The sequence below is a fragment of the Vigna umbellata genome, chromosome 8, assembly GCF_029865625.1.
Source record: "Vigna umbellata cultivar VRB3 chromosome 8, Vumbellata_1.0, whole genome shotgun sequence".
NCBI lineage: Eukaryota > Viridiplantae > Streptophyta > Magnoliopsida > Fabales > Fabaceae > Vigna > Vigna umbellata.
The window spans coordinates 27,662,066-27,677,863 of record NC_142172.1 but is presented as its reverse complement, the minus strand read 5'-3'; the positions used below and the strand labels follow the sequence as shown (position 1 = coordinate 27,677,863).

The 15,798-nt window shown below is 33.0% G+C and overlaps 2 protein-coding genes and 1 long non-coding RNA gene across 3 annotated transcripts; 2 read left to right on the top strand and 1 right to left on the bottom strand.

Annotated features, from left to right (window-relative positions):
- Positions 1-219: 219 nt before the first annotated feature.
- Positions 220-3,522, bottom strand: LOC148194376 (uncharacterized). The gene is made up of 3 exons (XR_015781474.1): positions 3,324-3,522; positions 409-1,556; positions 220-335 (listed from the first exon to the last, which is right to left on the bottom strand). It is a non-coding gene; the product is annotated as an uncharacterized LOC148194376 (long non-coding RNA).
- Positions 3,523-3,687: 165 nt separating this feature from the next.
- On the top strand, positions 3,688-5,245 carry LOC124824397 (histone H2A variant 1). Its single transcript, XM_047296824.2, has 3 exons — positions 3,688-3,819; positions 3,956-4,078; positions 4,714-5,245. Exons 2-3 carry the CDS (start codon positions 3,965-3,967, stop codon positions 5,008-5,010), a joined length of 411 nt encoding a protein of 136 aa, XP_047152780.1. The 5' UTR covers positions 3,688-3,819; positions 3,956-3,964; the 3' UTR covers positions 5,011-5,245.
- A 2,499-nt stretch (positions 5,246-7,744) lies between these two features.
- Positions 7,745-14,908, top strand: LOC124824382 (beta-carotene isomerase D27, chloroplastic-like). The gene is made up of 6 exons (XM_088096021.1): positions 7,745-7,949; positions 8,038-8,177; positions 8,822-8,914; positions 9,530-9,594; positions 9,920-10,026; positions 14,671-14,908. Exons 1-6 carry the CDS (start codon positions 7,745-7,747, stop codon positions 14,829-14,831), a joined length of 771 nt encoding a protein of 256 aa, XP_087952147.1. The 3' UTR covers positions 14,832-14,908.
- The last annotated feature ends 890 nt before the right edge of the window (positions 14,909-15,798 follow it).

The window sequence follows — 15,798 nt, the reverse complement described above, 5'->3', positions numbered from 1 at the left end:
ACACTAAGAAAATTCAAGTTAAGGGAAAATAGCTTGATTAAGTTTTTAATGAAATTATGGATTTAGAGGGAATTGCAAGTTTACACTGTAATTGACTGTCAATAAAATTTTGATCTCAGCACACATAATTATGAATTTTGTAAATACTTAATTTCTCTTTTAATTTAATTTTTATGAGCTTATTAATGTGAATACTTGTACCTCGTACGTACACAACTAGGAAAGAATTGAAAGATGAAATTATATAAATTTATAACAAAATAATCTCTGAAAGTAGTTTTAGATTTTGCACCAAGCATGATTTGGAACCACTGCATTTCGTCATTTCCAACCTCCTGGGAACAATACATGTTAAGATGCAATGAAAAAAAAAAAGAAAAATCAAGCAGAGAAGAAAGAAATAAATACCTTGGAGGACGGAGTGGAGGATGAGGCATATCTCACGATAGAGTAATACTTTTCTTCAATCATAACTCTTAATGGATGTTTGTTCCCCTTCCATTTGATCAGCTACGTACACCTTCATCTTTCATCATTTCCTCTGCATGTCTATTTCATACAAATATCAGGTACAGTTTTGTAGCATCCAGATGACGGAGCAGAATAATGAAATGGTTTACTAGGATGTCCAAAGAGAATAATGAGAAAGTATTATGAGAAACATGTATCCGCTTCCTCGGTAACTTTCTATCTCTGTCTCATCATGCCTCTAGCTGTTCTATCACCAATTATAATAGTTTCCAATTCTTGAATTGCATAACAGGTGCGATTCTGATAAGGAAGCCAATCGTGTCGTTGTCAAGCTCAACGATGGAGTAGGTCACGTGGTACCTAGATCCATCCACTTCGTCAAACAATTGTTCAGCTTGCTTGAGATGCTTCCTTTTGCATAAAGAGTAAAAGATTGTCCAAATCATGAACAGTTGGCAAAACTCCAAACTCATACATTCTATGGAAAGACCGAATAGCACCACCTGCCTTGAAAATGAGCCAGAAAATCTCACTGTTGATGTCATATGAACTAGAGTCTCTCACTTCTATGAGAAAATCCCATAGAATGGCAAACTGTTTGCAACTTCCCAAGATTTCCACCAAAATGTGGAACCTCATATCACTGATCCGAAAACCTGGAATTGATTTAGCCCAAAGAAAGAATCTTTGGGCTGAGAAGCTAAGATTCTTGCACCTCTTCAAGACCTATTCCACCAATTTAGTGGGTATTTGGCGGGAAAGTGGATTGAGTTTAAGTTCTAATGGTGAGGGTACCGGTGGTGACTTAGTGGACCAGATATCTCATTTACTAGTTTTGGCAATAATGGTGTTGAGACTTGTGGGGTTGGGAAAGATTGAAAGTGGTGGTAGTTGAGCTTGTCTTGGAGAAGGGTGCAAAAGAAAGAGGGCACGGTTTCGTATTTGGAAAAGAGTGATTGAAAAGCCATTTTCGCCAATGTGATAACAATCCAGCCCCCGGCAGGATTCAACTTCGTTGAAACACCTTCATGAATGTACATGTTATATGTGCTAGTGGTCATAGCTCGCGCAACTTGCATTCTTCCCTGTTCAGACAACATCGCAAGAAAACACCAATTCATGTGCAAAACAAGAGGAAAGAGTGATATTTACTTACAAGCATAGACACATTAAACTGAAGAAAATTAACATGAAACAAATTATGATAATATTCAAAACGGTTTCAGCTTACAAATATGCAATCTAGTACCACTACCCGGGGCATAATCAGCTTATTGAAGGCGTAATGATTAATAATGCACACTGCCTTTCTATGGCCTTTTCTGAATGTTCCTTTGTCAGAGCAAAGAGATCACCCAATTCAATTTAATATAACTGTTTTTTGTAGTTCTTCAAAACAAATTTACAGATATTATTCCTCTTCACAACACAATTTTAAAGTCTTTAAAAAAAGATCTGTTGAAATTTGTTCTCCGAAAATACAATGTTGATCCACTTTGGCAACTCCATACGTGGAAAACAGAAGTTACAATAAATGATGAATCAAAACAACTAAATAAGTAATAAGAAAGTAATAAAATTTCTTCCAACTTGGAAGAATATATGAGGAACATAAAAAACAGAAGACATTAGGAAAATTTTTTCGATTATAAACCGTATAAACTAAAGAAATAGATCAACTTGATAAAGGGTTTACAGAAGTATCTAAAAATTCGACAAACAATCCTTAAAATGGATAAAACTATCAATTTATTAAGGATCAAAAACTTATTTAAGCCTAAATTATCATATACGTTTGTCTATTTAATCATAATGATGCTATAATTATCCAAGCAAGTGAGTATTTAAATTTCATTTTCATTAATGACGGGTATTCGTTTCTATCTAAATTCTTGTTGAATAAGTTGAAGTAAATTAGAATAGAATAAGACCAAAACTTGTTTAAACGGTTAACAAATGGAAGTAACAAGGATTAAATATACTAAAAATAATTAGTCATAATGAACTATAATTTGAATTTTCACATCTTTAAACAACAACTTACGTAAACAATACATATGAAAAAAGAAACTAAGAAGAAAAACACTTAAAAACGAGGAATATACTTCACTAAATACAATTAAAGTGAACATTTCCCCTCAAATTATTTTGAATTCCTCTAAAAAAAAGTGTCAAACATTTATTTATAGAAGGTCTACAAAGTAATGATATTTACCATACACGGCCTAAAACCATTGTATTGGTGTTTAATTTAATAAAAAACCATTAGATATAATAATTTTTAATTAAACATCTGTGATTGACAGCCTCAACTTGTGAATAGATCCAACCTGTTAATTTGATTAAAAGATTCATGTTCGAATAAATGGATTAATTTCCGAACCTGTTTCCAATTCAAAAAAAATCCGTGAATAAACGAACCAGCCCTTGGATCAAACAATAGTACGAAAAATATTTATTAAAATCATATATATATATATATATATATATATATAATACTAGAAGAAATATTTTTTTCCTTACATGTTTGAAGCTAAAATTAATTAAACTAAAATGTGTATCGATTTAAAAACATTAAAGTTCAATCCTTCTAACTTGAAAATTAAGGCCTTCAAGAAACAATAGATTGGTCTCAATATTTTCGGCTAACAGAGTCTGAAAAGAGTCCACAATCAAAGCTGACATAGATCGGTCACCAAACAAAATCAGAATCAAATCAAAATTTCAAAACCAATTTATCATAATACCAAATTAAAATCAAATGAGTAACCAAAGTAGTTCAATGAATAACCCCAAAAAAGAAAAAAAGAAATTCAACGATTTGATGGGAGAAAAGGAAACGGAGGGCCAACCTCCACTTGTCACCGTGATGTCGGAATCCTGAACTAGTAGCGGTGGCTGCATAGCGCGAGTGGAAGGACGAGGTGCCGAGAACAGAAGATGGACGGTGGAAAATAAATTAAGAGAAAAAAAAAAGAATGGAGAAGAGAAGCGCGAATCATCGCAAGTTTCTTTTAGGGTTAGGTTTAGGTAAGTTTTACCCGAACTCGTGGTTAAATCCGCGAACCCACGGATTAAACCCGTTAACCCGTGGGATTCATTTCAGTACGGTCTTATACGTGTTTTAAAAATTGGATCCTGTGGATCTGACAAATGGGCTTAATTTTACCTCCATGATTTTAAAACATAACATCCGCGGGCCAAACGGATATTCCGAGGACCCGAGCCTGTTTACCCACCCATAAAGAATACGACCCCACCCTGCAGAGTTGGATCTTATTCTTCAGATTGTGTTTTCTCCTCCTTCACCTTGAACTCTCTCTTCTCTCTCTTCTCTCTCACGCACAGGTATCTCTCTCAGTGCTACGAATATTCCCGTCAGCCAACTATCGAAGTTCTTTCATGTCTTTTGGCATAGCTTCGCATGCATTCTTTGTTTTCGTTCTTCTGTTTGTTTCTTCCATTTTAACTTTGAGATGTGTAGGCAAAAACAATGGCGGGAAAAGGAGGGAAGGGGCTTCTTGCAGCGAAAACCACGGCAGCCAACAAGGACAAAGACAAAGACAAGAAACGACCTATTTCTCGCTCATCTCGTGCAGGAATCCAGGTTTTTTACCCCTTTTCCTTTTTCTCTATGTTATTTAAAGTCTTCTACTTTCTCTATTTTCAATTTTGAAACCTTCGTCACTCTATTTCTTCCCTCTTTGTTTGCTTTTGTTTTGCCTTAAAGCACTAACTAAGGTTAGGGTTGATAGATGTGAAATTTTCTGATTCACCCACATGCAGTTTAACTATTATTAAGTATGAACATGCTTATGGAACATTTTATACAAAAGGTTTAAGCACCATATATGTATATACATTTAAAATATATATACTTTTGTGTTTGTCAGACCATGGATTTGTTGCTTTAGATGCTAGGTATTTGTCTTTTGTATGAGTGTATATGGTTTCATTTTTGAGTGAATAATCTATCCATTCTTGTTCACTCATTCATACACATACATAATCTGCAACTTATTTTTGATTTTTAAGTTTCTGGGTTAGATTTATCTGAAGTGTTCTTAAAGTTTTATTTTTTGTACATTAAGTTATGTAAAGTTTGTTACCTTTTACTGTAACAGATCTGAAAGTCATACTTATAATGACATTTGATTAGTTGAAAATGTAATTATTTCATACTGGGTACCCATATGTGTTTTTATATATTTTTGTAACTCTTTTATGTGTTTGGAAATATAGTTTCCTGTGGGTCGTATCCATAGACAGCTGAAACAAAGGGTCCAGGCCAATGGACGTGTTGGGGCCACTGCTGCAGTATACTTGGCCTCAATTCTTGAGTATCTGACTGCTGAGGTTCTTGAACTGGCTGGGAATGCAAGTAAGGATCTTAAGGTGAAGAGGATAACACCAAGGCATTTGCAGCTGGCTATCAGGGGAGATGAGGAGCTGGATACCCTTATCAAAGGGACCATTGCTGGTGGTGGTGTCATTCCTCACATTCACAAGTCCTTGATCAACAAAACCGTAAAGGACTAAGCCTTGTGGATCCTCCTTGCATGTTATCCTGTACTGAAACTAGGATGTGTTTATTGTGAATTCATCACATTAGGCTAGTATTATTTCTTGAATAGTTTTAGAACTGAGGTGGTAGTGTGTAAATGTTTTGCTAGACAATGCTTTCTTCAACTGTTTTAGCTGGTCTGTGTTAGTGCTTTAACCATGGTGGATCGCTGGACAATTTGCTTTTAGATACAATCTGTGATTTGATGTCTCTGTTGGCCGATTCACCCCCTTTAGTTGTGTTTTAAAAGTTGTTCTAGGATGGAAGAAAAGTGTTTAAGGCTACGAAAGTTTTAATTGTGTTTTTTTGAAATCATCTTCAAAATACGAAATCAAACTTGCGAAAACCAGGCAGCTACTTTTATACTGTCGATGATTTGGTTTTTCTATGAAAAAGGACGATGACACTGAAATAAAATAATATTTGTGAATGAATACTGCGTCCTGGTTATTTGATTTGTCTAATAACTAGCATATACATTAAAAAAAGATGGATTTGTTCTAAAAATTCATGCAATTCTGTAATGGTATGGATAAGTTGAGGATTGTTCTGGTGTTAAGCAGAGGAACGTAGTTTCCAAAGCAATGTTTCCCACTATTCTTTGAATAAAAATCTCCAGATATTGAGATACTAGAAAAAATCAGTAACATACATTGTATTGATGAGTAAAATGTTGTTAAACTTTATATAGTGAGATTGTCAATGGCAACCTTTAATCTGTTGTCTATTGAACTGATTGTTTGTTGAGTATTGTATTATATTTGTGTGCTGATGAGAGGTATTAGGTTTGTGTGTGCTAAAATAAGCATATAAGAAAAGTTCCCACCGAGCAGCAGAATCCATCTTACACTATTAAAAAATGATCTGTCAAATAAAAAAGAAAGTATATTAAAAACTATAATGTAAAAGAAAGAACTAATGGATATGTTTTTTTATTCATTTTTTTTAATTATATAGTTTAAGTTGAAATGTTTATAAAAAACACTATCCTAAATTTTGATACTGCCATAGAATTGTTCATATAACATTTTAACTCAAACTTAATTTAGACACGTTCATAGGAGCAACATATTTTGTTTTAAACTATACTTTTGGTACTAAATAAGATATTGAATTAACTTTGTTTGAGACACATGAGATTATATTATTTTTGGAAGGCTTGAAATCTTTAATTAAATTAATGGTTTAATACATCATTTGGTTCCTACTTTTAGGAATTTGGTTCAAAGTAATCATATCTTTTAAAAAAGTCTTATAAGCATGTGACACAAGTTAATAGGTAGACTTAAATGATTTTTTAATTTTTTTAAAAAAAGTTTCTACCACGTCATCATCACCATCTCCAGACAAACCCTAATTTCTCTCCAAGAAACCCTAGCACCATTCAGCGTCGTCATCGCCATCCTCGCTGGTAGCCGTCCTCTCCAACCCATTTTGATGGCACTACCTTTTGTAATTCAATAGTGAGTTAAAGTGAGTTTACCTCAAAATTAATCCCCTGTTTATAGAGTTTATAAAAATTTGACGAATTAATTTACCTCTTAATGATCATTAATGCATACCTTAACCGCTTAATAGTAATCATTGTGACATTAATTACGCTTTAACTTTGCTCAACAGATGTCGGAACCGAACTGTCTTGAGGTGCTTTCTGGTATGTCAACCGCTCGGTCATTTCCATCCAGTTTGTCACTGTACCCAATCGGTAAGTTATAAATTCATAGTAACATCTATCAATAAATATAAAATCTGTCAATAATTTTTCTTAATAATTATATTACCCGTGCATTTTTTTTTCGATAAATTTTCGTTGGTAAAAACCTTTGCAAATCGGTGACTTTAACTATAAAAATTTAAAAAACTTTCGCAAATTAATTTGTAAAAGATAAAAACCATCACAAACTAAAAAAAACTACACTAAATAACGGTTTTTTAAGTGTATAAGTTAAAAGTAGTTATTGTTAAATAATAAGTTTTTAAAAATTAATTTATACATAACCTAATATTTTTTAGTTATAATATATATATTTTAATTTTCTTTTGTTTCTGGAGTAATATATTGTATCATATTTCATATGTAAAATCAAATATGAAAAGTATCTTCTGAAAATATTTGAACCAGACTGGGTTGTGAATCCATAAACACCTATGCTTTTCGACACGTTCAGAGGTTCGGAGGAAGAGAGATATAAAAACATGATACAGTACTAGTAAAATACTCACGCATATTTCCCTATGAAAAAAAATTCAGCAGAAATACATGTGACTTTTCATAGGAATATTTTTAAAATGCTTAAAGAAATTACCTATAAAATAAAAAAAATTAAAATTTGATTAGAAAGAGAGATATAAAAAAGGAATAAATAAATAAATATCCACCCAAGACCTATTTTTTATTTTTTATTTACCTAAAATATCTTGGGTTATAAATATTAAATAATAAAAGGATATATAAGTGAAGTAAGATATAAATTCCCATATATCATAACTGGTTTCACTAATTGCGTGTAAGCCTTAAAGTAAGAAACACACACCATACCACTATCCCCTGATCAGGAGCATAACCTTTGTGTGAAGATGCTTTTCATGCTTTTCTTTCATTATATAAACCCTTCTCACCCCTCCATTTCCACCCTCTCTCTCTCTCTCTCTCTCTCTCTCTCTCTCTCTCTCTCTCTCTCTCTCTCTCTCTCTTCTTAACAGTCACAAATGGAAGCAAAATTGGTTGCGCAGTGCAAGACTCCAACCCTAATTTCACCTCATTGGAAACCAAAAAGCCCTTGTGTAGTTGCAGTGCTGGCAAGGCCTGCTGCTGACGTTTCAGGACAAACAAGAAAAACTAATGTGTACAAAGATTCTTTTTTTGATCACATAGCCATAAATCACATGTCAAAATGCCTTCAAGAGGCAACAGGTTCATCAATTCATACCCTTCAAGGAATTTCTAATATTCTTTCATTTTCTTCTTACTCTTCTTCTTCATTCTATATATGTACGTGCAGGACTCAAAAACAATAAGAGTGGGTATGAGAGCCTAGTAGAAGCAGCTACCATGGCTTCACAGAATTTCAGTCCCACTCAACAACCTCAACTTGTCACTCAAGCACTTCATAGAGCCTTCCCCAACCCATTGTTTTTATTGGTCAGCTCTTTATCTTTATCCCTTCTTCAACAAATACAAATTCAAACAAAATTAACTATTTTAACATTAGAATCTCACGTTAATTACACTTAAAGTTCACTTTTTTATTTTTTTTTCTATAAAAAAAAAAGCTTTCATTTTCGTTTTATTTTTCAGCTTTTCAGTTTCATATGTTCCTGTTTCTTTACTTTACAACAAAGGGACAGTGTTGTGAATTTATTTTGTGAGATCTAGTCTTTTCCTTCTCACATGGTTGGTGTCTTTCACTGTGACACTTCCCACTTACATTTGCTTGGCATGATGGAACTGAAGAACAATGAAACAGCGTACATTCGACTACCAAGGACCGTACTTACATTTCACTTCTCCTTCTTCCAATTCCACATTACATCATGTCTATACTAACTATTTACCTAACTCTTTAATCTCTTACACCACTCAAAGATTAATATTTTTATTTTACTAAATTCACAACTATTTGCTTAACTATAAAAGTGTTAACATCTTTTTCAACTCTAGCTCTATCAAATTCTAAGTTTATTTTTATTTCGATTGACTATATATATATATATATATATATATATATATATATATATATAGAATTATAAGCAATGACTAAAAGGTTTTATGCATGAGGAACACAGATAAAGAAAGTGTTACCACCGTCTAAATTCACGAGGACATTGTTTGCCATCTTCACCACTTTGTTCTTTGCATGGCTAGTGGGCCCCTCCGAGGTAAGCAACCAAACACTTAATATATATATATATATATATATATATATATATATATATATATATATATATATATATATATATATATATATATATATATATATATATATATATATATATATATATATATATGATAAGCTCTTGTTACAAGCTATATAATTGATCAACATTACATTTTTGGAGAATAATAATGCAAAATGTGTTTAATCTCCCACTAAGTATCATAGTTTCATAAATAAAATCTTGTGATATATGGTTTTCTACATTACTTGTTAAAGAAGCCAACAACTAATGTATGAAAAATTGGATTATGTAATAATATAAAAAAATTACATTATCAATATATTTTAATTAGTTAAATTCAGGCTACATTTTAGTTGTGTTAGATTAAAAAAAAGTGAACTTAGATAACTAAACTTTTTTAAGCCTTAAAACATGATAGTGTAAAATCTGGAAGTGATTATAACCATGCAATATACAGTGTAGTAAAGCAATAATTTCCCAGGTTTTGCATACATAAATAAGCATGCAAGTAACATATCCTTTTATTTTGTATTATAATGTGTATGTTATGTTGGTGAATCTAAAAATCTATTAGTTTCACTATGTGATGTGAAGGTGAGAGAATCGGACATGGACGAGGGGAGAAGAGAAAAAAATGTAGTTCACATAAAAAAGTGCAGGTCAGTTTAGCTTCAATTATCTATTTTGAACTTTTATCTTCTGCCAATAACTCCAATACCAACATAAAATATGTTAAAGAGTCTAATATTACAAGTCTTTTAATGTTAATTATCAATTCCTAGCAAGTTTTTTTTATGTTTTTTTATATATTACACTAATTTTACTCATGTTATATACTATTACTATTAAACTAAAAAAAAAGTATATTTTATGATAAAAAATAAACAAAATGCCTTAATAAGAAATAACTTGAGTTTTTTAAAATATATTATTTAAGAGTGAATGTTGAAGTTTTACAATTTAAGAGTGAATATATATGTGCAGATTTTTAGAGGAGGCAAATTGTGTAGGGATGTGTATCAATCTTTGCAAACTACCGACTCAATCATTCATTAAGGATTCTCTGGGTATGTCAGTCAACATGGTCCCTAGTAAGTATCTCAATAACTATATATTTATGATTATATTTAAAGTATGATAACTGTAATATAATACAATGCAACAAGCGAAATTGATAAATTTTCAAGATTAGTTCATAAATTATTACTGCGGACCAAGAAGTCAATGATGTTGTGTTGAGACCAAATAGGTCAAATCTAAGTTGAGTTAAATTGGGCATGACTCAAGTTAATTAAACTCAAGTCCATATGGATTGTATAGTCCTAATTCCATTTTGGGTTGAGTGGGTCCAAGTGCATGACAAACTAAGTCAACTCGGGATAAGATAAATCTGATTTAACTTGAGTCTATGTTAGGTTAAGTGAATTTGAACCCAAGTCAAGCTAAATAGACCAAAGTTCATATGAAGTCTAAGTCAACAAAGATGTTCAAATCAAACTTGTGTTGGATCGTGATAGTTGAACCTATATTGTGTCGACTCCATTTCAGACTACGTTGGGTTAGTGTCATATAAGGCCAAATCAAGTTGATCAGGTCGAGCCTAGGTACGATTGAGTTGGTCTAGACTCATGACAAGTCGAATGAAGCCTAAATAAGGTTAAATTATTTTAAGCTAGGGTACGCCAAGTCAATTAAAGCTTATATGTGATTGAGACGGGTAAAGTTGATGCGATGTTGGGTTGTATGGGGTCAAGCCCCATATTAAGCTTAGTTAGGTTGATCTCATGTCAAGTCAAGTTAAGTCAGGATCTAAGTTAGGTCAAATTAAATGAGTTATAACCGATTTAGATTGGATCAAGTAAAGACAACTAAGATAGATCAGGCCAAGTTAACTCACGTCGAGTCCAACCTATGATGGTGGGTTAAGCTCACTCAAGTTGTTCCTATGTTAGGTTAAGTTGGGTTGATATAATATTGTTTAAGTTGGTTTGAGTATATGTCGCTCCAAATTGAGTCGGATCAATGTTAGATCAACTCAAGTTGAGCTTAAGTTAGGTAGCCAAAATCATGTGAGGTATATTTCATGTTGACCCAAGTCATGTATGTTTAGGTTGGATTGAACTTAAGTCAAGATAAGTCAACTTGGACCCACACAATTTGGGTTGGGGTCATGCTCAATTTAGGTTGAACTAGGTTGGATCAGGTTCAAGTCAAACTTGAATTGAGTTAAGTCGAGTTTGAGTCAATATAGGTTGGGCTAGATTGAATTCATCTGAGTTAGGCTAACATAGATCAAGATGGATGAAACTAGATCGATCTCAAGTTAAGTTTGATGTAAACGAGTAAAGTTCAAGTTAAATTAGAATGATCAAATTAGGTTAAGTCAGACTGAGTTGAGTATATTTGGTTGAGTTTGCATAAAGCTGAATCTAACTGAACACGTTAGATAAATTTAAATCTAATTTATAAAAATTTAATCTAAACTAATGTGATTGATAAACTTAGTTTAATTTGAATTTATAATTAATTAAGAAATTCCAAATTAATTTAGTTTAGTTAAAATAGATGCAGATTTTAGATGAATTTATTTTATTATGTTTTTTATTAGAAAAATATATTAATTTTATATTCAACAAACCCAAGTGGCGTCTCAATATATATATATATATATATATATAAATCATTAAATCATGAAAACCGAAACAACAATAAAGGTCGAACCCTTCCCATTTAAGATAACGACATATTTTCCATTTAAGTGGAAAAAAAGCATCACACTTGGCACACATTACAAACTATTGAAACATAGTTTCTATTTGGAACAATCATACAAACATATGCAACATCCAACCCCTATGAGAGTTGCCTTTTTTCTTACCTGCATCTACGTCAACTTCTTCCATCCTATGTTGCACTTGTTTGTATTTTGTCTTATGTCAAACCATTACCTTCTATGTCCTGCAGGAGAAAAGATTTCAAACATGTGTATTCTTAAACACCTCCAACATTATAGTATTACACAAATCAATGATAACTTATTTATTGGTAGTAATAACTTTTCCCTGTTCACTATCCCTACACATAACTCTGTAAAACTCCATTTACAATATATAATAGAGATTAATTTAAAAAATACATATTTTGTCTTATATAATGAAATAAAAGCGTGGTTCTTTTAGCTATAAAAATAATATATAAGATCACTGTGTGTTCACTTCATTGTAAACTTTATTAATGAGACACTCACTATGCATATTGATATTGATCAATCAATAATTTAAATTAATTATATTCATTTTAAGGGAATTCCTTGGATGACGTGGGGTGTATTAAATTTTACCATTGCATAAATAATTTGATTCTACGACTTTTATGAAAATAAAAATTAAATCTATGGCCTTTAAAGAAAAAAAAGTTAATCAAAACAAATAATTTCAGTTGTGATTGACATTTACTATTTCTTTTATTTTTCCTTATATAACAATCAAATCCAACCAGAATGAAAATGAACGAGTATAGAGTTTTTTTTTTCGGAATTCTTCTGTATTATTTGAATATTATATTCAAAATCTACAAATTTACGAGAAACTTTTTTTTCTATTTGAAAAATTGGAGAGATAAATTATAAGAATATGAATAAAATAAGGTTTAATGTCTCTAGGTCCTTATTTTCGTCCGAAATCTCAAATATGTCTTTCTTTTTCGGCGTTTCAATTGGGTCCTTGTTTTTGTAAAATTAAAGCAATTAGGGGTTTTTCGTCAAATTGAGAAGACGCCGTTAAGGAGGATGTTACGTGACATGGTGACAGTGTCTTTTTAAATGATGTGGCATTAAAAACGTGTGTGAAGTATATTTTTTTAACTTTTGAATTAAAAAATGGAGTGCAAAGAGGGAAAATAAAATTTAAATAAGGGCAAAGTGGTCATCTCATTTCATAGAACACATGGAAAGGTCCAAAAGCACGGTTAGCACCAACATTGCTCCTGGAATGTCATCCTTCATCTTCTCCGGTAACCAAATCACGCTTCCATGGCAGCCACTGTAGACAGAACTGCAAATTACAGGAACCCAATCGCAAGTTCGGCCAACATTTTCACCACTGTGAGACAAAATCAGAACCTCCGAAAATTCCTAAATCAAAAACCAGAAAAAAGATGTATGTGAACTGATAAAAAAATTGACAAAAAAAAGTTGAATTTGTGAAAATTCCCAAATCAACCACCACTGTGAAGCCTCTTCACCTGACCACCTCGTCAATGCCGTCGCAAAGACCACGCAAACACACCAGCGCCTCTTCGCGAGCTACTCGCTAGGCCACCCCCAATCGTGATTCGATCTCCACTGTCTTGGCAACCTGAAACGCAGAAAAACCAGAAACAACAGAGGAACCCTAAAACGCAGAAAAAATCCCCAAATTAGCGAACCCTAGTCGCGCAAGCATGATCGAGACTCAGGAGGCGAAACTCAGGAGCGTGATTTCCTTCGTTTTCCACCATCATCGCGAGAGATAATTGGAATCGTGAAGCACCTGCAAAAATCAAAACGGAATCACAGGAGAAATTTTTCTCTCGCGCACAGAGATCTCCATGGCAATTGGTAGCAGCACACTTCGCAGCGCAGGCAGAGGAGGCAGAAGCAAGCCTTCCAAATCCCAATTCTGAAAGCCTAATTTGGGTGAGAAAGGGGCTTCCATGTGGCAAGCCCGCATTGGATACTTAATTTAATTTGATTTCTCAACTTTTGCCCTTACTTATATTATATTTTCACTCTGTAAACTTCATTTTTTAATTCAAAAATAAAATAAATACAATTGAGACACGTTTTTAATGTCACATCATTTAAAAAGACACTGTCAACATGCCACGTAACACCCTTCTTAACGGCGTCTTCTCAATTTGACGGAAAGTCCCTATTAAGAACCCAATTGAGACGCCGAAAAAGAAAGGGACCTATTTGAGATTTCGGACGAAAATAGAAACCTAAAAAAACATTAAACCATAAAATAAAAATTAAAAAAGAATGACATTTCCAATTAAAAACACGTTTGAAATGGTATGTTTTTAAGGCCGTGAATTTATTTCTTGGTTTTTAAGGGGGCCGCTAAAAAATGAAAATGAAAGAAGTTCCATAAGTGGGCAACGCATTTAACCTAAAATCTATAAGTAAGTGGGAAAGGCTCATCAATTCAACAAAAGGGTCCCATTCATGTCACTAAGAATGGCACATTGCTAAATTTAAAGGTTCTGTGAATTCCAGAACACAGACGAATGATACATGCACACTCATTTGCATGTTTTTCATTAAGAAATTAGCACCTAATCATGCCACTAAAAATAATTGTAATTCTAGAAAAAAAAGTCGTTGCAAGTGGTTTGATTCTCAGGTCGTTTATGTAATCAAGATTTAGAATAAAGTTTTTCACATAAATACTATTTCTAACTACACTATCATATTATATTTTAAAATGAATCTACACGTACTTTTCTGTATGTAGAACTCTAGACATAACATCGTATTTCTGATGAGTTCAGTTCACCAAAAGCGTTGAAAAATAGATCATAAGGACAGAATCTGCATTATGCACAAGTCAATTCTGCATAAGCAAATAAGCAACATTCCAACAAGTACATGAATACATGATTGACTAAATCTATTTAATCAACTTATTAAATGAATATATATTCATATTCATACGTAGTGTTTTTGATTGTTACTTGTATCTTTTGATTCACAGATTTTGATGACATGAGTTGTGAGATGATATTTGGCCAGGAACCACCAGAATCAACAGATGATCCTGCACTCAAGCAACCCTGCTATAAACTATGTAACATATTTATATTGAAAGTTCCTATTCTTACATTGATTCACATGACAACTCTTATTAGGAACTAAAAAACTAGCAAAAATTGAAAAACGAACAAAGAAATGTCTCCAAAAGTTAAACCAACTCGTACTGAATTAAGAGGTTAATTAGCAAAGCATTTGATTAAGTGAATAAAACTAAGAGGGTGGTTTAATTAAGAAGCTCAAAATGATTAGAAATGTAAACTGATATTGTTTGTCCATGTATATATATATTATTATGCAGGCAAGGCGAAAAAAAACCATGGAACGAATTGCCTCGTTAATGCAGCAGGTGAGAAACTGTTACGTGCCTGACCACGTAACTTGCCTTACACCGTGAATGGAACGAAACTCTCGTGAATAAAAATGCTTTATTATTGAAATTCTGGAAATCACGAACCAACTAATGACTGGGAGCAGGTTCTCCTTCAGTCACACGAGAGCATAACCTCTCTTACAATATTCAAAATAATCAAAAACATGTCCTGACCCTAGGTGCCTCTCCTAATTAATACTAATTACTCCTTCCAGAAATGGTAAGGAATAATCATAATTGCCAATTTATTATAATTAAACTTAATTGCCTAATTAATATAATTATCTGGAAAGAATAAATCTGTCCTTATTAACTCTATTTATTACTGCCTTAATTACAAAAATACTCTGCCTATCCTTCCGCTAGCCAGCTATTTATTATGGACGCTCGTTCCTGTTAGGACGCTCGTCCTCGCCCATCGTAGGGACGCTCGTCCTCTCGTCCCTGTTAGGACGTTCGTCCATGTTCTGCTCGTCCTCGCTCGTCCTCGCCCCTTGCTCCGAACGTTCGTCCATGTTAGGACGTTCGACCTCGCCCACCATCTCCCTCCTGTATTTCTTCCTCTCATACACTCGCCAGGCCCTAACATTACCCACCCCCTGAAGATCAACCTTGTCCCCAAGGTTGAAGTCAGGATATTGGTCTTGGATGGTGAGGGCATCTTCCCATGTAGCCTCGTCAGGTCCTCCCTCTTGCCAT

Coding starts and splice junctions, on each gene's coding strand:
- LOC124824397 (XM_047296824.2), top strand. CDS start 3,965: ATGGCGGGAAAAGGAGGGAAGGGGCTTCTTGCAGCGAAAACCACGGCA. Junction 4,079..4,713: donor CATCTCGTGCAGGAATCCAG/GTTTTTTACCCC, acceptor TTGGAAATATAG/TTTCCTGTGGGTCGTATCCA.
- LOC124824382 (XM_088096021.1), top strand. CDS start 7,745: ATGGAAGCAAAATTGGTTGCGCAGTGCAAGACTCCAACCCTAATTTCA. Junction 8,178..8,821: donor CCAACCCATTGTTTTTATTG/GTCAGCTCTTTA, acceptor TGAGGAACACAG/ATAAAGAAAGTGTTACCACC. Junction 9,595..9,919: donor GTTCACATAAAAAAGTGCAG/GTCAGTTTAGCT, acceptor ATATATGTGCAG/ATTTTTAGAGGAGGCAAATT.